The 27,986-nt window shown below is 39.5% G+C and overlaps 1 protein-coding gene across 2 annotated transcripts; it reads right to left on the bottom strand.

Moving 5' to 3' along the window:
* Positions 1-184: 184 nt before the first annotated feature.
* On the bottom strand, positions 185-27,986 carry AZIN1 (antizyme inhibitor 1). 2 transcript variants are annotated; one of them, XM_026119556.2, is made up of 12 exons: positions 27,655-27,986; positions 22,011-22,148; positions 13,816-14,013; positions 11,571-11,744; positions 11,120-11,292; positions 6,714-6,848; positions 4,906-4,987; positions 3,557-3,631; positions 2,546-2,711; positions 1,823-1,941; positions 1,500-1,714; positions 185-856 (listed from the first exon to the last, which is right to left on the bottom strand). In XM_026119556.2, exons 3-12 carry the CDS (start codon positions 13,915-13,917, stop codon positions 745-747), a joined length of 1,353 nt encoding a protein of 450 aa, XP_025975341.1. In that variant the 5' UTR covers positions 13,918-14,013; positions 22,011-22,148; positions 27,655-27,986; the 3' UTR covers positions 185-744. The 2 variants fall into 2 exon arrangements, with proteins under 2 accessions (XP_025975341.1, XP_025975342.1); XM_026119557.2 differs by having other exon boundaries at positions 1,823-1,938.

Genomic DNA, 27,986 nt, shown 5'->3' with positions numbered 1-27,986 from the left:
GCTGACCTTAACTCAACACAGGTTTATCAAACCTATTTACTTAAATTACTCATGACTTAATGCTCTAACTTAAAATTGAAATAATGGGCTAGACAAAAGAAGGCTTCTTAAAACAATCATGTATACATCTATTTTATAGCTATCTCTTCTGCCTAGCCCCTCCCAAAGTTAGCCTGAAAAACAGTAAAATCTACACAAAGCTTTATTGCAATCATACAAGGGGTACATCAAGGGTCAAATACAACAAATACTATGATGCAATTTTACATTTATTAAACTACAGTTCAAAGCACAAATTTACACATTCTAAATACACTAAACATCTAATGAAGTCACACTGGTCTCCCACTGACATTTGATATATCTGGGCGAAAGACAATAACTTTACAAGACTTTTCTAACAGGAATCCTTAGTATAAAAACTGTGTACTTGTATGTAAACTGTTGAAGAACCCAAGTGATGGGTTTCCATCTCCACTAAGTCATCCATTTTGTTGCATATTTAAACGCTCAGGGGTTGAACAAACTGTTAAGTTTAAATTTGGATGCCATTATTAACCCTCCCACCCGGTGAATTTGTAGCTGTAGCTGGTTTTGCCTGGTCCCAATTAGCTATTACTATTTTTTCAAGTTTTGAAGAGAATGAATTGAATTCAAGATTGTTCCATTTCTTCCACGCTGGAATGTTGACCAGACAAACTACAGACTTGCAACTTCAGGTCTAAATGAAGCGTTAATGCCTGTTTAAGCTGCAGTGGAAAAGCGGTCTTCTGAGCTCAGCTGAATGCAAGAAGGCACAAAGAAGAAATTCTTCATCAATGTGTCTGAAGTAATTCCAGCATCTTGCATCTCATCCCTACAGCAAAAAGAGCAAGAGTTATAATCAAGAGGAAAAAAGTCCTCATACATAATTTAACATCAGAAACCAGCACTGAATTTAGCATTTGAAGTCTACTGCCCCATACGATAGGGTGGTCTTAGTCTCACACCACAGGAAAATCACCTGTTCCCATACTTGACAGACACAGAAAAGGCTGGGACTCTCCATCAGTGGAGGCTTAGGGCCCCTGCTACTTTATTAAAACAACTGTTGCCAGCACTGCAACAGTGTAACTACCTTTCCTGCCTGCAACTATGATGCCAATATTGTATGCAAGTTACAATTACTAATATTAGGAAACCTCAGTCAATATCAAGTAGTAGAACGGTACAACTCAGGAACAAGTACCACTAAACTCAGTCCACATTAGGAACTTTGCTTTTTTCTGTCAGCCCTAAAATAGACAGTCTATCACAGTTCTCATTTTAATCTTAGTGAAGTCAGACAGCATAGTAACAACAAAACAAAAAACCCCCAAAGCTCTTCTGCCCAGCATTCGTTTTAAAATGAAACATCTGTGTCTTCTTGTATTTGTATCAAATTTTATTTACATTTGGCTGTATGTGCATTCTTGAAGAGAGTAAAAACAATCTTACAACTATTAATACAATTTTCTTACCAGTCACTGAAAGACATCATGTAGTAAATCAGCGGCCTCTGATAGTCATTAAAGGTAGACTGTTCACCTAAGGTACCAGAACCCATATTATCAAAGATCAGCCAATCTCCAACGCTCAACTCGGGAAGACGACAGTTTTCCACAATTTGATCAAGCTCATCACAGGATGGACCCCAAAGGCTGCTTGTGAACAGAGGCTCATCATCCTTGTATTTCTACATGGAAATGATCCAGATAATTCAGACATTTGTTTATTAAAAAAATTTCAAATATACATAAGGATAACTGTTTAGCTTATCTCTGATAAATACAGAAGGACTCACCTTGTGAACCTCTGGAATAGTATTCAGTTTCTCAGACAATTTACTTGAAAAAGAACCATAAACACCATCATTTATGTAATAGGTAAATACTGGTTCATCATCATTCCTGGTTTGCTCTACTGGAAGGAAAGAGAAAGGTGTCTTGCTTTTTTTTTTTTTTTTTTTTTTTTTTTTTTTTTTTTTTTTTTTAAAGTAAGCAAGCATTCCTTTTGCAATCTTCTAACTTAAGTCAACAGCTTCCTCCTGAAAAGGAGGTGCCATATATACTGAAATTATGAGCTGAGTAATCAAGTATGAGACCAGATTATTAATTTAGATGCATCATTAAATGCAAAGGTTTAATAAATTAACATTTTCAGTAGCAATCATTATTAAGAGTATAAATCCAGTGTCTGCTTTAGCAGACAGACTAGCCCTGTTATGTTGTTCCACACTCTTCAATATAGATCCTTCTAAGAAACTTCCTGTAAACCACTCAGTTACTGCTTGCAATAAGTCATTGAGAAGTCAAGCCTAATAAGGAAACAAGAAATGCCAAACAATCGTAACAAGGAGAAAATAAGATACACAAAATGCATGGTCAGAATCCAAAAGGTGGATTACAACTCAAGCATAGGGTACATATTAAATGTATACAAAGGCAAATCAGTCTGTCCTGACTAAAATGAGTGGGCACTTATCCGCACTGATTCATAACATGTAAAAGGTACATACAGTGCTTACCTCCAGAAGGAAGAAGTTTATCATACTGAACAGTTTTCTTTGCAATGATGTTAACTGCTAGGGTAAATGCAGATGAAACATAGTAACATCCAGGCTCTGCAATCACATTAACACCAGATTCCTTAGGAAAGTAGACATCTAGCAGTGGCCTGATGACATGATTAACCTACAAAATGGAAATCAGATTAGACTGATAAATTAGGCAAGTAATTTCCAAGTTTTTACAGCACAGTATATGATGTAAAATTATGTATCAATCCACAAGATCAAGGAAAAGGCTTGTTATGTGATCAGTTCTGAATACTTTCAAACTGGAAAGAGTGGATTATTTCGTATTGATTATCACTGAATTTCCCAAATCTTGCACCGAATACTTGCTTCAAGGTTAACAAGTAATTTAGACAAGCAACAGTTAGAACAAACTAACAGAAACTGGTTTTAATTGTTATTAATTTTGTTGAATCAGTTGACTGTTCTACCTTTGGGGAGTTTGTCTTAAAGACAACATAAAACAGAATAACCTATTTAAACTATTATGTACTACTGCATACTAAACATAGTTTATACCAAATCAATCATAAAAGTTTTCTTTAAGGCTAACCAAAGTAGAGATAAGGGCAAAGCTTTTTGTCTTCAGTTCTAGAGTACCAAGTTGTCCAGTACAGTAACAGTATGGTTTATGAACCAAAGCACACTAATGAATCATAGCCCAAACCATGCAGTAGAGCACATAAGTCAATTGCAAAAAAATTATTAGCTTAAGCCACCTTAACAGTAGTAATTTAGCCTGTGACCGTAACTTAAGTCAACATTCATCCAATATGAACAAGATGAAAAAGAAATAACAATCACCTCCAAGAGGTCATTGCTACCCATGATGGAGAATATAAAACCAATTATTTGGATCTGATGGATTTGCAGTCTATCATCATAGAATTTAAAACAGGTTTCATCAATGTTAGTTGGAATTGAAAGTTTGAAACTATTTGTGAAGTTGAGTGTTTAAGATACCTCTTCCAGCTGAAGTTCGGAACCCGTGAAGCCCCCACCAATATCCAATATGTGCATCTTAAAGCCAAATTCTTCCTAAAATACACAAGCAGAACTTCAGTACAGATACAAGTGCAACGGTAAATATTTTTGTTGCTCCTTACTGTGGTCATTTTCTATATACTTACACTTCTGTAAATATTTAGCAAAGGATAGTCTAGTGAGGGGGTTACATCACAGTAAAAATTAGAATCCCTGCATTAAACCTAGTAGTAGTAGTATTGGGATATCAGAGGCCAGTTATACAAGTCTGCAGTAAAAGTCCTACTGCAATCTCAACTCTCATCTTGTGGTATTTGTTATATCCAGGCAATATTTGCTAACTAGGGTGGTGCATTGTAACAAAAGAAAGTGTTTGGAATTTACAAATATGTATAAAGCAGGTCTTTTAGATAGCACTTATGTAACAGAAGGCTGCTAGAATGCAATTTGCACAAAGATCAGTGAGAACTTCAGTTATGTTGCTCATGTGTAACCAGTCATAGCTAATGCACAAACTGCAGTTATGAGAGTAAGGAGATTACATGATTTCTTCTGTACTTGATTTACAGGCTTCTCATTTTATCTGATGAGATGTTTTCAGATCAAGGATTTTTGGATTTTGTGATATGGGAAAAACATATAGAACATGCCATACATATTTAAATGAGTCATCTGAAGTACCCAACAAATCCATTCCACTTTACCCAAATCTTGATTCCCAATGAAATGTGAAACATTTACTATCTAAGCATTATAAGAAATAACCCAAGTCACATGTTTCAAGATAATATTTCTATTACCATAAATGCCAAGATACAAATACTTAACATTTTAGTGCAACTTAAAGCTGTATGTTTCTAGGATGGAGACGTGAATTTCAAAAAGGTTTTAACGAAAGTGAAAAAACTAAATTTTCATTTGAAAGTGAATACTAAGTAACAGCTGTTAAATTGTTTAGTTCTGTTCTTCATTGGAAGTAGGTCATCTTGGCAAGTCTTTTCTATTTGATAATATCAACGCTTTTTCCCTATAGTGCCTGAAAGTTTATTGCTTTATAACTATTTGCATACTAAGCTACTGCCTGTCAGTGGGACACTATTAACTTCTTTCTGTCAACTTGTTTGTATTTATTTTTGCCCAGAACTAGGATTATAAACTTTGTTCTGCCTCTACCACATGTCACAAGGAGTATTCAGCCACTTACTCTAAGTTCTGTTTCCTATACCAATACAACTTATTTTAGAAATAATGTACTTGGTTTGCCAGTATGATTAGAATAGAACAGATCCTCTACTGAAGCGCTTACACATATATATTTATCTACTTACAGCCATGTCAAACACACACCGAGCATCAGATATAGCATGAATGTATGTTTGCAGTTCCTTGCAAGTGCTTGAAACATGAAATCTGAAAGAGATAAAGATGCGGTTAATACACAGAACCTCACAGCTTTCAGATCAAGCAAACTGTTTCTCTATCCATAATAGCTAGGAAAGCAGTTTATTCCCAAGTGGCAAAAGAATTTCTTCCATAATATACACTAACTGTATAAAGAACACTGCTCAGATGATGATTGCCTTCTACTCCATTGCATCTGTCTGCATGAGGCCTGTCTTGCTTTTAATGCTAAGAGCAGCCTGCAATATCCTAGTCTTTAATGATAACAAATTTACTTAACCTTTCAGTCTTCCAATATCAAAGTAGCTGAAGTTTTCTTTATACAGGTACTGTTAGCTTTGGCATGCATTAAAGTCATCCCTGTTTTACTATATCTTTGCATTGCATTGCCTGTGCATCCCCTCCCCTGGGCCATCCAGCTCTCGCCCAAGCTAGGGCTGTACTGTACATGCTATCTACTCACTCCAACATTTGGGCAAGTGGCTTGTCCCACTACCACCCTTTTCCGAAGCCTCTTCACCCACCAAGCCAGGTTTCGGTTTCACAGCAAGAACAGGCAGGCTAGCAAAGCAGTGTTGTCTCTCACAACAGCCTGAATCCCCTCCGGCCCCTTGCCCAAGTTTAAATAGTGCCAGAATACTTGTAGTGACTGAGGTACTAAAATAAGCATTGACATTCCCATTGACTTCCTAAAGACTGGCAGGGTCTGCTGGTTCTGGATACACCATAGCCAACTGAGCCACTGAACTGTCTAATCTATGTTTATTCACTTGAAGGAATGCCATTTTGAGGCAAAGCTTACGAGCTACATTTACTTTTTAAACTTAACTGCATGTACCCAAGTTTGAAGTTTAAAATGACAAAAACAATGTGCTATTGGTTAGAGTTAGTTCAGACACAGAATATGAAAGAAGTATTTCTTAGTAGTATCACGGAATTTTTGAATGCATTTGTAATGACTATAGTACTTTTAGTCTTTAATTTAATGTACCAATTTCAAACAGATTTATGTTCAAATACAATTGTTTTAAATCCTCAAAATTTGATCTTCATTTTACACATTTCTTTTTAGTCTGTTTTTCTGAGAGGACCCACCCTTGTTTTTCTTGTTTGATTGCTTTCTTAAAACATTCATGAGATATCATATGTTAGTATTTGAAAGCAGACAGAACCAAGACTTCTGCATGCATTTTGCTCCATACAATAAGACTTTTGTATATCTAACTTCAAATTAAAAATACCAGTTTGGAAGCTCTCGGAACACTAGAATTAATTTTGCCATCTGCAAGTCAAAAGCCTTCTGAATACTGCCTCTAAATATGATCAATGAGTGACAAGACTTTATTCTGAGAAAATTGAACCCCATGTTTGTCTTGTTCAACATCTGTCCAATGTTTTACTAGCATCTGATTTGGTCACCTGTTTATTGCTGGAAAACTACAAGCCCAGTTATCAGGGAAGTTCAAAAGCATAGCCAGAAAATAGCTATGCTTAACTTTTCTTTTTCCAGGATGGAAAGATTGATACTCTTTCTAATTGCTTTAATGCCAGTAATTACTATGTTGCATACTACTATTTGCTTGCCTACTAGTGTTTTGCTTGAAGCAAAAACTGATATGATCTAAAATATTTTCTTAACTCCTGTTAAGAAAAATAGAAAAGTTGTGCTGTGGTTCTAAGTCTTGAGCACATCATACAATCATTTCAGCCAGGACAGAACAATAACGTTACTCACTTAACACCAGCTATTTGGATTCCAAACTCCTTAGCACATTCCATGAGGTGCCTACAGTTCTTCAGGGTGGTACCAAACTTCATATTCATCTCCTCATCAGCAGTAATGTCTTCTGTGGCAATGTGCAGTAAGAGCCTAAGAGAAGGGGAAGATGATTGGGGCAGTTGGTTTACATCATCAGCACATGTGAAGCTTGAAGACTGTCAGAAGTATGTTGATTATGTTGTCAGTACTCCAGCTCCATCGATGGACGAGTCAAGTGAACCTAATAAAAACAATCCTGTACAGAGAAAAAACTAGCAATTAGGGGCTAAAACATGGAGCCAACAAGGATAAGGGATTTCGAAATGCAGCAACTAAGACTCTTTTGTAGCAGCAAGAGTCTGTTGAGTGCTGTAATAGAAGAGAATGTTACCTTCTAATAAAGTATACTTTCTCATAAAACCATTAATGTCCATCAATATGCTTCTCCCATCTGTCCTCCTTTGTAACTGAGAGGAAGAGAATACAGAGATTCCCCTTCAGTCACGTACCAGATTTGGTTAAACACAACATCTGGAAAATATGAATTTGACGCAAAGTATACCCTGGCCACATCCTTCTACCTCCCCTCTCAGCTGTTCACAGGGATGGGTAGGGTCCATTCATTCTCTCTTCCTTCTTTCAGGACACTTGGAAAGGAAGTGCAAGGAATACTAGCTCTTACAGTTTTATCATGCAGTGAGATAACTCCCTCCCTCCCTCAGGGGAAAGCCTAATTGCAGGTCTGGCAAACAGGACTGTCAGTTTACAGTTTCTTACACTAAAGTAAGACTTGAGTGTATGGCAAGGACATGCTCAAAAGCCTCTAGGAGTATACCCCTCGCCCCCAAAACCACAGATAGGAACTGCTGTCCCCTAAGAAAAGTCACTAGCTTCCCTTTCCTCCCAACCACAATAAAGATCCTTTAATTAGCCACATGGTTCACTAAATGAAAGTTGTATCATGATATATAACAGACTATGTATAGCACATTACAATTAACTGAGATGGAGAGCATAAGTGGCAAAAGCTCTGCACCTGAAAATGAAGGACTTTGATATGCAACAAATGAAGCTTACCCACTACAAAATGCAATGGCCTAACAGCTACCATATGACTTCTAAAAGTCTCTTCTGAATGTCTCAGGATGTCTTCAGAAAGATATTTTGTAATGAGCAAAGATCTTAAATTGTCTCACATGTGTTATTTGGCAATCCTTGTCAATTCTAATTTATACCACTTGAGAAACTCAGACTGGTCTCTAATCTCCTGGCTTTCTACTAGTACAGACACCTCCTAAAAAGTTTGTAGTCAAACAGTATTTTGTAAAGCATTTGGAAAAAATACTAGATATACCAACACACAAGTCCTAAAAGTTAGATTGTTTAAAACACTTAAAATTCAAAACCACAGTACTGTTGTCTATAACCTCAGACTAGACAATAATACTTAAAGACATCTTATTTTAAATTTTATTGATGAGTTTTCATATCAGCATTATAAATTGAGATTTATCTAGTGGAAACCACTGTATAAGCAATGTTATTCCAATTTCTGGAAACCATCTAGTATGATTCTTCTTGGTCTCAATCAGCAGGAATAGCAGACAATTTGTGCATTTGGTGTGTTTGGTATTTAGGGGTTTTTTTTGTTTTTTAAAAAGCATTCATCTTTATAAGCAACTGCTCTTCTATTGGAGAGTAAGACACCCCTGAGCTTCATCCTTACCTTTTGATTTTTCCAGGCAAATCATTTAAGAAAGAAAAAAAAAAAAAAGAAAAAAGTGAAGCTTTAAGTACTACTTTCCTCATATCTCCCCCTTTTCTAAAAAGTTTAGAATCATTCAAGTTATTAAAACTTCCAAAGATATAAACATCTATTCTAGAATACTAGAGACCCATCCAATAGTGAGTTTAGTGCAGAATGTTATGAAAAATCTGAGAAAACTAGGAGTAGCAGAACTACAGCTTCCCAAGCAGGATTTCATCTGCTAAAGCACAATTAGTTTCATTCACAAGACAACCTAGCTGTAACTATCACAAGTAGTAAGAACAAGGCTATATAAAGGCTTTGACTTTTTGAAACTATGCCAAGAGATAGAGAAAAAGAAGAAACACTATAGCTGTTATTTCAGTATCAAATCAAAGTTTTAGTGACCTGAATGAGAACATAATAAACCCACAAGCAAACAAATCTTTATAGAATAGAAACCTGATCTCCAGCTCTCCTAGAAAATTTAGATGTCAAAGTGCACTTCCTTTACAAAAGTTTAATTTCTTGTCCTTTGTAATTAGGAACTTTTTCAAGCATTAAACTGTGATCCTTAAAGTAAAAGCAGTTTGTTTTGTTTTTCTCTAGCTTATGCAACTCCTGCATTCTGTTTCCTTGCTTTATTAAAGTTTTTCTGGTTCAAGAAAAACCTGCATCCTAACTTCTCCATCTTAACATGCAGAGCAAGAGAACACCTTCTAAAAGGCTGTTACCTTCAAGGAAATAATCAGCACAAAAGCTAGTTTTCCAAATAAGTCATCTTACTGAAAGAAAGAGACCAAAATAGAAGAGGGCATGTTGTCTTTTGCATTATTTCTGCTGCTTCTGCTGTCAGACAGATCCTTCAGACTGCTCATAGCCCAGCTGTCTTCGGTCAAGTGGCTATCTGGGTATCTCAGACAGTGCTTTTCCACTCTTATCACCCACATTAAAGGGACACTCCACAAAACACTGGCTCTCACTCCTGTCTTCCTGAATTAAGATGATTTTTGTAAAGCTCCTCATGCTAGGAAATAATTCAGTCAAGGAAGTCTGAAACTGGGAAAATAGTCTCTACTTGGCAGCCATGAATATCTAGGATGCACAATCTGAAAAACTAAGTCTTTACTAAAAAAAGTCAAAAGATATTTGAGATCCATCACAGGTATCTGAATAGTCCTCACTCCAGACAAAGGTCACCTCAACAAGCAAACAATGGATGGAGCAGAGCACAGAAAAAGGCAACCTGTAGTTATACTGCTCACTTGTCTGATCAGAAGAGCTGTATAAGCAAACTGCTGCTTTCCAGAAGAACCCCCACAACCAGTTCTGCATATTCCTGCAGAGTACTAAGCATGTTTCACTTGGTCAACAACTTGGCCAAAGTCAGCTAGCACCTGTGTAATTTTAACTGTCCACATATCTGTTCCGATGATGCAGTTAATTAGCTCATAAATCACTAGTGACTTAAGACTGTTTTAGTTTTGCTGAGGCATTCAAATGCGTGGGTGTGTCAAGGCCAACATTATACACAAAACTTATCATGGATTACATTCTTTGCACAGGAAGCCACTCTCCAGTATGCAAAGCACTGACAGGGTTCAAGGAGGATGAAGCATAATCATTTGTAACAGCAGTGTGATATCCTGAGGTAGTCTTAAAGATAGTGAGGTGGGATAAGCAGTCTCCTCAAATATTCAATTTTGTAGAGTCTTCCCAGTTCTGTAACTATGGCTACATCTCTGAGAAGATAATGATGCTTTGACAAGCACTGTCTAGAACCAAGGGCTTTGGTAAGGATGTCAAGCAATTCATTTCTCAGGGCACCCTGAGAAAGTCTGCATGGAAGCTACACTTCGGTAGTCACCAGCAAGCACTTAACATTTACTTCAGACACTGACTCCAGCATTTCTTAGAGATATGGCCCACAAAGTCTTCATATATGAGGAAGACGATGCTTAATGAAGTGTGCCTATTAATCTAAAATAGCCACCATCCTGTACAGATACAATTGGTAGCAATAGAATTCTTATATTTAACAGCTAACGCATCAGCTTTAGTTATTTCCCTACAGAAAGTGTCTGGGCCAACACCAAACTGACTCAAAAAGGATCTAGCGTCAAGTTCCTCACTGTTTTGTAAATGGGAAAATACCTGTAGGCACACCTCAAACCAGCACAGCACATTCAAGCCCTAGATGGGACCCAACATATGTGCTCATCTGCTAGTAATTTCTGCCCAGACTTTGGCTGAAGCCATTAAAAAAAATCAAAACCGAATATCGTGAAAGAAAATACTGAGGTCACAAAAAGCAGAATGAAGATGTACTTGGAGATGACAAGGTGACAGAATTTTGAAAGCTAGCCACCAAAACCTTTAGGTCTATGTATCAAGACCTACCCTGCCAAGCCAAAAAGACAAGACTTCCCTCCAAAAAGGGGGCTTAATATCCTATGGGGAAGCTGAGACCCAGATAGGAAAAATCTTGCACAAAAACTACCTTCAAAAGAAGCAAGAAAAGAAAAATAGATACAAGTGAATTATATTAAAGCAGCAGCTCTTGCAACTCAAACCCAGGATTACGGCCAAATTCCTAGCATGTAAAAACCAAAAAAACCACAAAATCAACACTTACTTAGCATTTGGATGGCTACGTGCAATTTTCTTCAGCTCAATATCATTGTCGCAGGTCATGATGTTTATCCCAGCTTTTGCTGCATATTTTATCTGAGAAGCTTGCTTACAAGGATTTGTATATATAATGTTTTCAGGAGAAATGCCCAAGTCTTGTACCAATGCCATTTCAGACTGAAAAATAGGACCATAGTAGGGTTTCAGACACATTCAAGGGCACTATCTTTACTGAACTCATATTAAAGGTACTCTAGTACTATGCAAAATAGCCCACAAGGTATAAAGAAAACTACCTGCTGCTTCTAGGATAGAAGTATGAATTTTTAATAGCCAGTTACTTATGAGCTTACAATTTAAATTATATCCATTAACATTGCACTTAATATCAAAAAGCTGATGCACAGATGAAAGACAAGGAAAATAAGGCACACATACACAAAAGGAACACTTACTTTATTGGAACATGCGAATCCAATTCCAAGAGTTCCCAAAATTTCAAGTACACCTGGAGTAGAATTGCATTTTACAGGGTAAAATGGTTTTATTGGTGCCATCACATTCTGCCATTGTATGTTTTTCTTTACAAGCTTTCCAAGATCACCAACATAAAATGCTCTTCTTCCAGTCTAAAAAATAAAATTAGAAAAATAAAATGTCTGAAATTGTGGGCTTGCTGTCAAAACAGAAACAACCTATGAAGCAAAATCATAAAGGATTATGTATTTTCTGTCCATCTATTAACTTTTAGATCTTGACCTTGATCAGTTCACCTGGGTTTTATTTCTACCTAGCAATTTGAACTAGCTTTGCATCAAAGAATACCTACCACTTCAAAGATACTTTGAATGTTATTTAGACAATATTCTGAGATTCTGGGGCAAAAGATATTATTTAAATGCCAAATATCAGTTATCTAAAAATATAGAAAAGGTTACAAATCTCTTCCAGGTTCGTATTTTTAGAAGTTCACAATTCTTCAGAGGAAGGAAATGCACTGGCATGAAAGTTTCCAGTCTCAACATAATCTGTAGTTTATTAGACAGGAAAAAGTTTAATGTACTACCACTGTTTCAGCATCTAATAGCTTATGTGATATTCTACTGAAAGTTTGATAAATATTTTAACAACTAAGTCAAACATTGAGACTGTTCCCTACATTTTATGAAGCACAAAGGTTAAACAGAATTTAAAGAACTAAATTCAAAGTATTAAAGTTGCAGAGTCAAGTACATAATCTTTAAGAGAATGCACAATTTTATGGGAACTGCAACAGTCCCTCTTGTGCATTTATCACCATAGTCTTGCTCAATATCGAGTCATGTTGTGGATGTGGTAGACCGAGAGCCAAACAGATCATTCTATATTTGTTCATAATGTGCATTCAATAATATTCCTGTAAATGAATAGCCTACTGTACACCAATTAAAGACCATCACAGAATATATGATCAATCTGAATTAAGACCATACATCAGATGTTAATACTAGCACTCAACTTTCACAGATATGAAATTTTCTGTTGTGGCTTATAGTATACAATGTCTTTATTTCTGTTTAAAAAACACAAATAGAAATTCCATCGGGTGGAAGCATACTGACCCCCTGTACGGGTCACCAGCAGGAATGGGATCTGGAGCTTTAGATCCATGGCACAGGCCTCTACCCCTTGAGCTAAAGGAGTAAATGAAAGCAGCAGGAGGCAGCTATCCTCTGTGAGCCAGCCAGTGGTTGGAGACATGACATGTTGCCAGTAGTTTACCTATTTATTTGCTAGACAGAAAAAGAATATTAGGAATCAGGATTTGGGAATCCTATACCTGACTGCAGAAGGCCATGGGATTTAGCTATTTGCTGTACTATAGCTGAGCACTTGCATCTAGCACTAGTTCTGATAAAGCATAGGATAAAGTGAACAACTCATAGGTATGGCATATTTAAGAATACAGGACTTGCTTAACCAAAATTCATTTTTATAAAGTTTTTCCTCTCTATAACTCCATCTGTAAAACAAAGGCTACAACATCTTCCAGCCTCCTAAGCAAGCAATGAGGCCTTATTGAATAAGATTGTTTTTATATAAACAGAATTCTTCAAGTTCTTTTTCCAGGGGATGGTTAAACCTCACTAGCTTAGAACAGTTTATTTGCTTGAAAGAAAGGACTAGCACCTCACCTTATGTCCTTGTTCCTCCTACTTGCATTTCTAACATTGAAAGGGCTTATGGGAAGACTTATAACCCTATGAGCGTGACTGACCACAAAGGTTTTAAATATGGTTTTAAAGTGGCTGAGCATACACTTTTGTCTAAACTTCGGCACATTCTCAGGGAAAGAAAAAAAATGTGTTTCTAACTCAGCACTATCAACTTGCCAAATTTCAATTCCTGGTCTAAAACTCATTGACAATAAAAGCTCGTCAAGGAATGAGATGGGAACCTGTATTTAATACATCAGCAAGACTATTTTCCTCCTAGCCATGCTCAGGGAGGTAACAATTGTTGCCCAAATTTCCCCAACAGAATTCAGCCTGAGACAAACAGGAACAACAGCAAGAAATGGAATTGGAACATGAATCTAGATTTAAAGAGTTTTAGCTAATTGTTCCTCTGTTGCTGTTAGCTCATCAGTGCTAAATACCTTGACCTCGTTTGAAGACTTAAGAGAACTAACCAACAGATTTGGAAAATTTAAAAACTTACATGAGTATGTTCATAAATACAGTTGTCAATAACATCTGCGAGAGTTGCTCCTTCATCCAACAGGCCAACGGAGTAATTTGCATCCTCCAGAAATCCTTTCATCTCAGCCGTATTCCACAAAGCCGACAGTCATAAACCAAGAAACACAAGGGATGGGCTTCCAAGCCTTATATCCGGGTCCTTAAATTATGCAACAAACTGTACAAAGAAAACATAAATCAATGAAGAAAAAGAGCACAGGGCATTCCACAGGACTAAAGATTAGGAAAAGGTTTCTGCATTTGATGTGCCACAAGCAGAAGGAAAAAAATAAAAACAGATTTTTACTGTCCTTCTTCTATTTGCCAGTGATAATAGTGTAATTTTACTGAATCAAAGAATGAGATAGAAAGTGCACACTTTAAATCTGCTACTAAACTGAAAGATGAGTCAGAAACCACCAATACAAGGCAGTTCTTGAAGAATCAGACTGAATACACACTGAACTGTGTAGACTTACGCACACTATTAAAAATACTGCAAACGTAGAATACTTGTACAAACACTTAATCTCAGCTATTCCAAAGTATAGCATCTTAAGTGACATGAGTACTCAAGTACACCACCGGAGGACTGCCCGTAAAAACAATCCTGAATACATGAAAGAAAACTTAGCTCAAATGCTAGCATTTGTATTTATTAATTCACCTGTTTTTGTTGACATGCTACTTTGTTTAGATGCTACTAGTTTATAACTATTGCCTGCAAACATTCAATTCTCTAAACAGTTATTTAGTTTTTCTGTTCATGAAGTTACCTACCATACTTAAAATCTCCACTTAGAGATGAAAAGAATAGAAATCACTAGCTAAAAGTAATTTCAAAAGTGACAGCTAATCCCAGTAAATACAACTGGTATTAAAAAAAATAACAGTTATACTCTAACTTAATTGCATCTTATCTTCAAACCTTTACTGTCAATTAGGTAGTATTGTTCTACAAAAAAAAAGCTTGAATCAACAAGGTCCAAAGATAGAAAACATTGTTATATACATACACAGTCTTAGAGCGTGGAGGGAAAAAGTAGTTTTAAGTAAAAATCAGTACACAGCAGGGAAGCAGCAACTCCTGATTATACAATTAGTTTTACTTGATGAACAGAATAATTTTCATTTCACACTCCCTTAGAGTTGTCTTTCCTGAAAGCAGTTTACTGGTTTGTAATAACTGACTGATCACACTTCACTTTTTAATTTTTTTTTTTTTAAACCTCACATCTTTATGGCAAAGACTGATCAAAACTAGCCAGCTAGCTAGCCTCTATGTGAGAACCCTACATATTTTGAAAAATATTTGGACAGAAGTTGCATTGCAGTTATTAAAAAACTGGGCATTTGCTAGACACATGGTATTTGGCTTTAAAATAATAAAACATGTTTTTGGCTAAAGCTGCTGATAGAAATCAGAAATGTTTCAGTTGAGTTCAACTTCACCAAGAAATTCGGAAAGCTAAGATGATAATTTTAGCTTCAAGTGATCACAAGGCCATGATACTAGCTCTGTCTCATATTTCTTCCTCCACTTCCCAGTCTGTCAAAAACCAGTTTGCAAGATAACTTTGGTCAACATTGTTGATATGAAAAAAATTACTTTCACTTAAGCTTGTATTGACAAAGACAACTAAGGAGCAGTTTTACCATTTTATTGCCATTTTAACTGGTAATGGAGAAATGGCCAGCACAGCTTTGTATGCTTTCTGCATAAATCATTTTGAGTATGCCACCTATGTTTTCCTCAAAAGAAACGTTTACTGACAGGTGACTAACTCAGTGGCAGAGTATTTTCAGTTACATTCAGAAAATTAATGCTGAAGGCAAGTATGCTTCTTATCCAGCATACTTGTCTCATGCATAGAGTGAGTCATATGCTTATTTAAATGAACCCAAAGATCCAAAACAATTATGAAAGAATAAGATAAATCCTGACATCAATGTGATAAGTAAAATCTGATTATTAAAAACAATGACTAGGTGGTAGAAACTAAAAGCCAGGAAGAGTACCCTCACAATCACATCTCAATTTAGGTTAGTGAATGACAGTTAAAATTCCTTTAAAACACCTGTAAACTAAATTTGACTTCAAATCAATGAAAGGAACAAGAATTCTACAGTCATGTTTACATAGCTACTGTCATGCCCTGCACAGGGACTTCCTAGCTAATTAGTACAAAGCCCTCAACACACCCACCTCCACAAATATCCATGGTACCAGGAACAGAAGTACCAAAAACACTTTTTGGTAAAAAAAAGCTGGTACCAACATTTTATTAAAAATTTGAGAAAATTCTGGACTATACAAACATTAAATGTCAAGAAGAAAAACTATGAATCTAGTTAAAATGGTGGCAGCCAACCAGTTCTTTTGGCATTTCTTTATATTGCGATTTAAAACAGCCTAATGCTTAACTAGACTTAAGAGTGCTTCATCCTCAGGAACTTGCTGGTTGTGTAATAAAAACATTAAACTTTTTTCTATAATAATGGAATCTTTTGTTGTCTTGTTGCAAGAAAAATAATGCCCAAAGAAAGGAGTAGCACAGCAAAAGGATTTTCATTTTCAGATTATTCAAATATAGCAGAGTAAGTTAACCATTCAAAACCAAAAAGTTTCTTAAAACTCCAAGTCAAAAAAGGATTAATTTAAGGGGGGAAATGTTTTCTTTTGCCTCTATAGCATCTTTTCTACACATCTGATCCGGCTTATGATTTTAGAAAAAACTTTAAAGCTCATTAGCCACATTTTGACACAGCAATGCTGTACAAGATGAATTTCCATGCTCCCAGTTCCTCATTCTCTCTCCCCACTATCTGACCAGTCACAGCTTTAAGTATCTGCAATTGAATGTATGCAAAAGTAGTGACTGGGCTAACAAAAGCCTCACATCTGAGCTTCTTTATATTAGGTCAAATTGTTAGACAAGTTTTGTGTTTCTAATCATAAACTTACAATTCCCTGACATATTTGTACAAAGCTGCTAAATAGTCAGGAGGCAAAACTAAAGTATTTTAAGGAATTACTAAATATACAAGGGTAGTAAACTAGATTTTACTTTTTTTTCTTTTAAAGAAGTTAAGGAGGGAAGACAACAGGATGATGTTTCTCATCTACAAGAGATCTCCAGTAGTACAGTAGATACTTTATTTTGATTTTCAGAGTCACCTATCCCCTGTTTGTCACTCTGTGCCACACAACACTTCCTAGACTCTACAGAGTGCAGATGGTCAAGAAACTTCCACTCTATTGATCCATACCTCCACTCTTGGAGAGGAAGCACAGATCTGCTCTACTGGAGGGTTTTAGTACACTCAATAGCACCAGTCATGAGCGCTGAATAGACTTTAGACTACCCAGGCGCACACACCCTGGAGGCTAATTGCTGGTGCCTCATGGCAAATGAAGAGGTTTGGTCTAAGCAACAGCTGGCTTTTGTTGTTGTTAAGTCTCTTATTTATCTAAATGATTGCAATGACTTGCAGTGGATTTAGGCTAATTTTGTAGCACTCTTAAAATAAGCAGTTTTTTCATAGTTAATAATTGTGTTTAATTTTCAGACAGAGATGGTATAGAAGAACACTTGTTCAAAAGCTTCCCTTTTACATTTAGGGGGATCCTGGGCAGTGGGGAAGAGCTGGTTTAAACAAGTCATGGGAAGAGGGAGGCTTCTTCACCACTAACACCCTGAAAACAACAAAAATGAACACTTACCTGACAAGTTAAAGCTTACAGGCAAAGATTTTAAAACATATGTTTCAGAGCAGAAATGAATATATTCATTCCAGTTGAGCATAGTGCTCTACGAAATAACGATAAAAACATTTGTGATTTACTCAACTAATCACTCAACTAATCACATCAACTTTAAAAAACAGTAAAAATTAATCAGACACTAAGAGTTCCTTGTTGACTTTGGTGAAGGTCATTTCCTTAAAACAGATATGCCCTTTCAAAATTCATTAGTCCAAGAGCATCTTGTGGTCAAAAGGTAGGGACAAAGAGAAATCAGTACTAAGGACAGACTTAACAGCTTGCAAGAAACCAGAAACAACTGAGTATAACCACTCTCAGGCTGTTAGAAAGCAGTTGCTTTTCCTAAACATGTCTGTGACATTTAAGCTTTTCGTTTTGCAGAACCGATCTAGTAAAAAAGCTACCATTAGCCTACCTACTTCTGTCCTCAGAGAGTCACAGCTCATTCCTCTCCAGTTTCCTCTTACTCTGGAAGAAATGACATCTCTTCAATCTTGTTGAGCGCAAGATAGAAAGAATATTTGACAAGGAAAAAACACGAAATTACCTCTGGCACTGCTACAGTAATATCACAAAATGGTGCAAACATAATTAGTGTTCCTTTAAGGTCTTAATATCATAACAGACTGATTTGAGAGATCATGCCTTATTCTGTCTCCTCCTCTCTCCTAGGGAGGGGGAGGAACAATGATAAAATTTGTGAAAAATCAAATACACACAAAAGGAAATCAGAAAAATAGTGTAAGACTTGCTCTAAAAATCTATAAGAACAGACAGAAGTCATTACAGTACAGAGTTCAGCCCTTGCTGGGAGTGCTGACTTATTGCAAGTCATGATTTGAAAAACAATGTGGTAACACCACCCACTTTACCCCCCTCAAATGTCAGTCTGCACAATGCTCCAGGACACATTTTAGGGCAAACAAAAGCTGTCAAGTGGTATGAGACTTCTACATAGGCATGCAATTGCTTTCTTTGAAAGAAGCATTACATCCCCAGGCTCTTTATGGTTTAACACAATGACTTCCCAGATTAAGAGCTTTATCTTAAAGTTTAAATATGTAAACACTGCAATTAACACAAACATCTGGAATACAAGAAAATTAAAATGCTCTGAGAAGCAACTAGCTAAACACATACTTGTCATATGCAAGCATCCATAAACACACGGTTTATATTTTTTTTTCCTTTACACTTCCACCTTTCCAGACAAGGTGTAGTCCTGGGGGGAGAACACCCACCTTCCCCCACCAAGAACAGTCTCTGAAGACCAGACAGGTTCCCTACAATGCCTTTCGACTACGCTGTCTTATTATACCAATAAATATTTATGAGATTAACAATTACGCTGATGCAAAAATCCTAAAGAAGTAGAATATATTTATCTCACATTCCTTACTGTAGTAGTTCTTCAAGAATAAGAGATCAAAAAAGTAGAAGCATTTTGTCATTAACACAGAAGCAGATATACTAAAAAAGTAGAAACTGAGTTCTCTGCTTTCAGCACAGGAAATGCCTATTTATGCTAGGAGTATCTTTTAAAAATGTTCCAAGATGCAATTTTGCCAGCTTACATCCTTATCATTCAGTTATTTGAATGCAACCATAAACTCCTCAGGGAAATGCCAAAGCAGGTATTTCTATTTACATCAATACTGGACATCTTGCATTTACCCAAGTTGCCCCTCATTACAAAACCAGATAGGACATAGCAGAATGTTTATACTGCTTGGGTTCATTTCACCCTACTATTCTCTCAGGACTAGTTCACATGATTAAATGAGCCATGTTAAAGAGCATTTCTGAGGAAGAATAAAGTAAGGAAAGGGAGAAGATACTAAAAAATGTCCTATTTGACACTTCCTCCTGCAAGAATCATGCTTTCCAAAAAATTCTTCGATTTTCTTGAGGTTTGCTAGCTTATCTGCTTTGAATAATGTATCCAAAGCTTACAAAAATGAGTGCTCTCAAAAGTGTATGGTATCACAGAAGTATACATGCTAGCATTTCTCTTTCATGATACTGCAAACAGTTACTTGCCTATCCTACCCTCCCTTGTTTAGGCAATACAATCAGCCTCTCCATTGCACACGCCCCCACACACCCAAGTCCTCCTGTTCTGCCATTGCCCCCCAGTTCCATTCAGACAAAAATTCTAGAGAATTTAAAGCCAGCCAGTCCAAATTACTACTACATCCACTTAGCATAGACAGTGCTGGTTAATAGATCAGATTTCCATCACTAATTCTCTCCATTTCCTATCAGTCAGATGTGGTAATAAATAGAACAGATTTTTAAAGGAGCAATACTTCAAACCATAGTTGTCAGACTTTTTGCTCAGGAAATCAGAGCAAGACAGAACTAAATCTCAGGAAGGTCTTCCTTGGCCAGCATAGCATGAAGACAAAATGGGGAGGGAGAGAAAAAAAAGGGAAGCAAGTTTAACAAGAATGTAAGTACACCTTCAGACATAGGATTTTTGAGTTCCACTGGAACGTAAGACTAATAATTATATTTAAATGTTCAATTGACCTTTTCCCCTTAAATCACTTTACAAGTTGAAAAGGACTCAAACTACCAATTAGCTGGCTAACTTAAGTACATCTTAGATGTGTTTGAGGCATTTAGCATGCTTCAGCACACCCAAAACACAAACTTACTGGCTAACAGTTGCATACTACTGCTAGATACATGACTACTACCTTCATTAGTAAGCTACTTTTATTTCTGTACAGTATGTTATTACTGAAGACTTAATAGAACCTAGCACAAAAAACACACAGAGCACCTGAATGTTCAGCTACAAACACAGCAAATCCAGTGGCATTTCCATTGCAGGACAAGTGTAACTTACAGTATTTACTACAGCACATCAGTCCACCAGTAAAAGAAAGAACAATCTCAGTGAAAGTACCAAAACAAGCTCCTCCATGCTGAAGTACAAAACAAAACCAAAATTTCAGAACAGTTCTAGAAATTAAAATTCATTTAAAGTAGCTTAAGGTTTTACACTACATTTACTCCTTCCTCCTAACAACTCTTCTGCCTTTTTACTTTATTCCTGTTCAAGTGCAGTGTCATGCAAGTTGTTCTACCCACATACAAAAGGTAGCTGAAACTCAAAGAAACTTTTTTTTAGATCTTTTCCTTATTAAAATCACATGTAACCTACAAAATAGAGATATTCAGATAATCTTCAGTGTTAGCCATATGCACTTGAATAGACGGGCATCTACATAGATCCAGATATATTTGGTTAATTCCAGACCATTTCAAACAAAGCCAAAAGAAAACAATCTCCAAACAAAGCCAAAAGAAAACAATCTCTGCAGATAAAGCCAAAAGTCAGGATAAACCAAATTCACCCTGTGCTTTCCTTACTGCAATGTTTTTAAAAGACAAGGTCATCTACATTAAACACCTTATGAGGAGACATGCTAACATAACTAACATTTAAACTCTTTGGGATGTTTAAAACGTTCCTGGCCGAGTTAGACACACACAACCATTCTCATTTTAAAGTTTTACATTAGAGTTCTATATAATTATAGGCAGTAAACCAACACAAAGTATCTTCAGCTAGACTGCAAAAAAGTAATACCATATAAAATTGGCTTAACTCAGCTGTTACAAATTAGTTTAAGGCTATTGTCAAAAACCACATAAAGCAATTGTTTTATGTTAACAGAACAGGATAACCACACACATTCCAGAGTTTGAGCTCCTTAAGATCAGCTATGGGTATTCATTTGTTTCCAGTTATCATGGGTTTTGTTTTTCTTCAATAACCGTTTGCCTTTTAAACTTTAAGGGTGTTTATAATTGGTAAATGACTTTCATTGAACACAAAACTCTGCATTCTACTGTAGCTCAGCTACAACTATTTGTGGAAGTGGACAGCAATTAGCAAATAATGGAGACAGGCATCTGGGAAGGCACACCCTTCATGATCAGCATTAGTTACTGTTTACAATAGCAAGTTTTAACTATTTCAGTAAAAAAAAATACCTTTTAAGAAATCACACAATACCAAGCAAGTCACAGTCTGATGTTGTTAAGTTACCCAATGCCAATTCATGGCTTCAGAATTAGAAGTTGCTGCATTTTATTTTAGGATTTCTGCAGCCAACAGTTCAGAAAAGTAACTATTTATAAAGTTCACTTACACATTCAAGTCCCACTGAAATTAATCATCCAACACTGTTGAGAAAAGTGTTAGGTTAGTAAAAGTTAGTATTTCCTCGAGTGAAAGCCCAGAATATTATGCACGTCACTATTTTCAAACTTTTGATAATCCACACCAAGACATTTATCTTGTTTATCATCTAAAAAAGACAGTACATGCTGCTCATGCTTTCAAAAGTGCTTATCCTTCTGCATACAGATGAAGAGAAGGGAAAGAGACTTACATGGACAAGTCAGGAGATGGAACCCTACTATCATCAGCTAGGTTCCCAAGGTGGCTCAGCGTTGAAGTCGAACTGTTCTCTATAAAGCACTTCTCCTAAACCTTCTGGATAGTTGTAAACCTGATCAGAGATTTTGCCCTGTGGGAGAAAATGGACACAAAAAAACTGACAAGAAGAACAAAATAAAAGCTTTATCTTAAAACACATGACAAACGCATTTTTAGCTGTGCTTTTAAGGGGGATTGCAACATCCAATTTTGAAAGTCTATAATCACATAGTATGCCCAGTTTTCAAGAATGAATGCAAATTCTAAATCAGATGTAACACAAGTTAAGGCACATGAAACTTATTTGTACTATCTTCCATAGTCTGAACTAGAATATTTTCAAACCTAAAGGCAAGGAGCTCTACATGATCCTGCTTTACAGAAGCAGATCTTAACATCTGAATATTATTACAGAAATGTTTCTAACCCACCGCAACTTTTTTCTCCTCACAACATCCTTTTTACTTCACCATATTCTTTCTCTGCTGTGAATGTGATATGTGGGCAAAAAGTCTTTGCAGGTGAAAATAATGTGTATATGGTGTTCAGCCTCACTATATGAAGCAAGTGTAGAGATGAGCAAGACTAAAAAGAAAAATTTATGTTTGCCTTCAGGAATGAGGAAATATTTCAGCAGGCCCTAGTATTGTGTTGCACACAACACTAAACTTGAACATTTTAAGGTACAAGGCTAGTTCACTCAAATTAAGGTGAAGAGTCATACAAAACAGTACAACGAACATAGAAAACACTCTAGGAAACTTTAGGCAGCCCTGCTGACAAACAATTACTCCTTCTAAATGGACCTGTCAAATTTTAATGGAATTAAACATACTACAGAACTCATCAAGTGCAAACCCAAGACATACCAGAGTTTCCACAAATTCACTCTGGTCTATGGCATGGAGTACAGAACATACCAATATATATTAAAAATAAATCTTCACAGCTGTCATTATTTAAACAAGACTACACACATGCAGACTACAAAAACCTGGCTTCTGGGAATCACCCAGCCCAAGTGGTCATCTTTTAAGCCACATCACAGTTAAGCAAACTGAAGTATATTTTTCCAGTTATTCTTGCTATTATAAAGCTAAACTAGTATACTCTATACAGTACTGAATTACAGGCAAAGAGAATACAACCTGAGAGCAACTGTTTCACAGCAGCTCCACAGTACAATCTCCTTGGCTTCACCATATAAATTTGTGTTCTGTAACATAATATTACATAGAAACCTTGGTGCTTCAAAATTGGGATACTAGAGACTTGTCAGTTAGAGTTAATATATGTGCAGTGCATTTAATCTTCTTCTCTTCCTTTCACTAAAGCTAGTCAGTAATATCTCATTTTCAGATTACACATACAACAGTTTTAAGAGCAGGCAACATTTTGCTTATGCAAAATTAATAGTTAATTCCACTATTCACTATTGCCCTTTGATTATACTCAAGAACTCTAACAGAATTTTCAGCAAGGATGAATTAAGTTTATCTTCCTAGCAAAGTCATTAAAAACAGTGCTTCTAGGGGGAGCATATGACCTTCCACACAAAACTTAAGAGCCTGTTTCAGACGCACATAATCAGCAGTACTATTACCATAAATATTCTCACATGTCCTCAGAAGTGCAGCAGAACAGTTACCTTGGAGTTGGAATGAAAACTGACCATTTTCTATAGTGATAGTTAAATATAAACCTGCTAAGTTCTAACTGCACTTCAGAATTTCTTTTGAATGGGAAGTATTTATCTGAAGCGTCTACACAACTGTGTAGAAAATACAGCTTTACTGGCCTCTTTCATCCAGGTTTGCCAATATTAAACATTCAGAGATGAAAACAGCCTGATTTAAGCCTTTTAAATCATAACCATTTTACTTTTTAAGGCAAATAATTAAAAAGAGCTAGCTTGTTCTACTGTAGTAGAGCAGGACTACCATTTCAAGCAGTAGACATCTAATATAGGCTTACAATTCATGCAGACAGCCTTAAAGAAATTGCCCAGGTGAAGGGCCACAATGAAATGCCCCATTGTTTAAATGTCTTAAAGTAGGTATAATGTTCTTTGCTAAATAACAAGCTTTAAGTTGGGAGACTAATCAACGAGGCAGCTGTCTTTTAAATCTCAAGCAACACCTCTATGTATTCATTATGTATCTGCAAGTATACTCTACTAGTAGGTGCTTCAAGTTTAACTGCAGCTGTACTTTATATACTTGGATAGTAACACATCTGAAGGTGATAACCTCCCCCCTCCCCCCCCCCCCAGCCATCCATAGCACGCAGTTTTGCCAACACAACCGCATTCACCCAACAAACCCTATCAGAACCAGTGGGCCCATCAGGGCCAGGCCTTCCCAGCTCTTCTGCCCTTCCCACCCCCCAGTCTGACACAGACAAGCCTACAAAACTGAGCATAGATTCATTTTGACAAGATGATCCACTGCATCTCTCAGCTTTCAAAAAAAGACCTTTAGTGCCCTGAGCTAGAATATCCATGAGCCAAACCCTAAAAATCTACAAGTGTAATGACCTCACATTTACACCAACTGACAGACTGAGAGGCACCAGTTGCTCTGGTTCACAAAAAACCACACAAGCTATTCTTTTGTTACAATAGCTTTTTTCCAGACCAGTGCTAAGACATTTTGGTGAAGCAGTCTCTGCGAAATAGTGCTGGTCTGCTTGCTCTCCTGAAGAGAGCATACATCCGCCAGAAGTGCTCCTATCTACATTACCCTTTCTCCAGCGCTAGATCAACAGTGGTTTAAACTGAAACTTACCCTATATCCAAATTAGTCCATTAAATGATTGAGTCTCCCTTCAGGAAAGGACTGTCTTAATTCCCTGCCAGAGCAGCCCATCTCTCCTTTAATTGAAGGAAAGGAATCATTTTCAAATCATGCGATCCAGTGAGCATTACTCCCAACACACACCTGCACCAGCCTCTAAAAAAAAGCAGCACACCAGACTAGCCAAGCTGCACAAGTTGCTTGTCCCAGGGCAAGCTGCAGCATTGAAAGGTGGGTAAGTGGTAAGTCCGCCTCTTGCTCGAGTAAAACACTCTCCACAGGAGAAACATTTACATTACTATGTTACCATGAAACAACACTGTAACCCTCCCAAACTGCTGGGAAGACCCCTCTTTCTCTCAGACTTAACCACCTTCCTGCCGGAGGCAAGGGCAGCCTGCTTTGCCTCTGGAGCGAGGCACGGATGGAGGAGAGGCCGGCAGGCTGGTGAGGTTGCGGGGGGCTGGAGCCTGGCTCAGGGTGCACCAGGCAGAGCCAGGAGGGGGGCAGGCACCCCCCGGCACTCACCACGGCCCCCCGCACATGGCGAGGGGGCCGCAGTGCCACCCAGCATCAGCCACAGCAGCGGCAGCATTGTTCACACAGTGACAGGAAGGGAAGAACTAGACTGGACCAGTCCAGACTGGAACAAACCCCTCCTACCATCGCTGTTATTCACAGCCCCCCACCTCCCCCCAGCGCTGCTGCCTCTCACATTTATCACAGGAGGAAGAGCGAGCAAGTGCAATATCTTCAGAGCCAAAAATCCAACAGCTGGGGTGGGGGCAGGGGCAGAGAAGTGGGGCAGCGCTCCACCGCAATCACGTAGCATAGGAAGCCCAGCCATGCTGCTCATTAGGGAAAGAAGGGAGAGCCAACCCACTTTATTGGGCGCTGCACTGTGTTTTAGTTCAAGGCAGCTATATTCGACCGGGACTACACAATCAAATCATGCTCAGTCACCGGAGACTGCTGCAGAGGTCTGAAACACAGTACTTCTGTCTGCTGACACACATTGACTGTGCAGGATTTTACACTGCAGAAAATACACCTCAGAGGCTTGAAAGATTTAAGCTTACTTACTTTTCTCTTTCCCACAGCTTGGGTCCACCCTAGCACAGACACACATCTTCTCTGGCTGTGAATGAGCCCAGACTACTCACTGAAAGAGATCTGCAGTGCTATCTAGCAACAAGCTCCACCATTTCAAATGCTGTGTTTTTCTGTGTTTGAATGTAGTCCCCTTAACATATGCATAAGAAGTACTACTGTCCCCCACTCCCACACTGGGCTTACAGCTCCGCTAAGCCAGCAGTGGGCTCCTCCTCCACTGACACCTCACAAAACAGGGAAGGGAACCACAGCAAGCACATGCACACTGAGAGGATACCCTGGCATCCAGACGCACGCTTTACACAAACATCCAGCTGGTAGCTGAGCAATGACCCTACCTTCTTCTCTATACTTTCCAAAAGCCACTAGCATGACTGACGAGCGTGGCCAGCTGGAACACAAGTACTGGCCACAGCAGCCAAGTCAAGGAGGCTGAGACTCAACAGGAGACTTCCAGAAGAAGTGGCAGCATCAACCCTGCTACTGCCACACTGACGGGGAGGGGAAAGATGCGTGTCCTTGAGACAACCAGAAGGATGGGAGAAACACCTCAGACAAAGGGACGGTGCTAGGCAGGAGGAGGAGGACTCCACTTTCCCCTGAACTCTACCTCTGTGCTAAGGCAATGTGCCCCGTCATTCCAGCTCTTGTCACAGAGTCACTTGTGCAACACCCTCGCAGCTCCTGCTACCACCGGCCCCCTCGGAGCCCCCGTCCGCCGGCTGCGCTGGCCGGGAAGGGGTCGGCGTCGGCCCCCTCCAGGGCGAGCGGCAAGCGCTCACGGCAGCGGCGCAGGTGACAGGGTTGGGGAAGAGAAGTGTGACAGCGCCAGACGAGAACCCGGATGGATAGTCACAGCCACGAGCGCACAACATGGCCTCTGAGGAGCGGGCGAGGAGCGGCGCCTCTCCCGCCGCCAGCCAGGCCTGCCCCGCCGCCGGCCCCACGCCGGGGAGAGGCTCCGTGGAGCCCCCGGGGAAGCGGCACCAGCGGGACAGGGCAGCGGCCGGGCTCCCAGGGGCGCTTCTGGGGCAGAGGGCTCCTCTCAGGGGGATCCAGTCAAAGACACCCCCCCCCCGACCCTCCCCCAAAAAGCTGCAATAAGAAACGCAGCAGCGCCCGGAGGCAGCGGTCTCCCCCGCCGGGTCCGGCCCCGCACCGGCCTCTCCGCCACAATCCGCCATGTTAGCGCCGCCGCCGAGCCCCCTCCCCGCGGGCCGCCCGCCCCCGCAGCCTGGGCACGGCGCGGCGCCCCGCCGCAGCCCCGGCCGCGCACGGTGTCCGCCATGTTAGCGCCGCGGCGCTGACCCCGCCGCGGCGCCTCGCTGCGCGCCGGCACGGGGGGCTCAGCGCGGAGGCTCCCCGCTGCCCGCCATCTGCCGCCGCGGGTGCCGGCTCCGGCGCCGGGGAGGGAACCGCCATCCCCGCCGCGCTCACGGGGCTCCCCCGCCGCCGCAGCGCCCATTCCCCAGCTGCTGGGGGGTGGGGGGCGCCCCCAGCCCCGCACACGGGCGACGCGGGTCTCCCTCTCCCGGGCCCTGCAGCGGCGCCTCCCTCCCGCCCGCCCCCGCCGGGCCCGTGTCGCTCCCCGCCTCGTCCTCCTCGCGGCGGCCGCCGCTGCCCCGGTCCGGTCCGGGGTGCCCCATGCGGGAGGGGAGGGACGGGACGGGGCCTCGCGCCGGTACTCACGTGAGATAACGGCCCGAAAGATTTGGTAAATCGTCTTCTCTTTTTAGGCGGAATTTTTAAAGAGGGATGTGGGAACCTACAGCAGAAATACAGGCGGCGGCAGCGGCGCCTTCCAGGGCCATAGGCTGCGGGGGCGACCGGCGGGGGAAGCGCTGCGCAGCGCCGGGACGGGAGGGCACAGGCAGAGACAGACAGACAGAGCCGGAGCGGGCCGGGGCGCAGGGCACGGCACGGGCTGCGGCAGCCGGAGGCGAAGGCGCTAGCACAGCCACGGGGCGGCGAGGCGCGGGCAGAGGAGTCGGGGGCGCCGCCGGCAGCGCTCTTATAGGGTG

Source organism: Dromaius novaehollandiae, chromosome 2 (assembly GCF_036370855.1).
Source record: "Dromaius novaehollandiae isolate bDroNov1 chromosome 2, bDroNov1.hap1, whole genome shotgun sequence".
Lineage (NCBI taxonomy): Eukaryota > Metazoa > Chordata > Aves > Casuariiformes > Dromaiidae > Dromaius > Dromaius novaehollandiae.
This window is presented reverse-complemented; position numbering and strand designations above follow the sequence as displayed.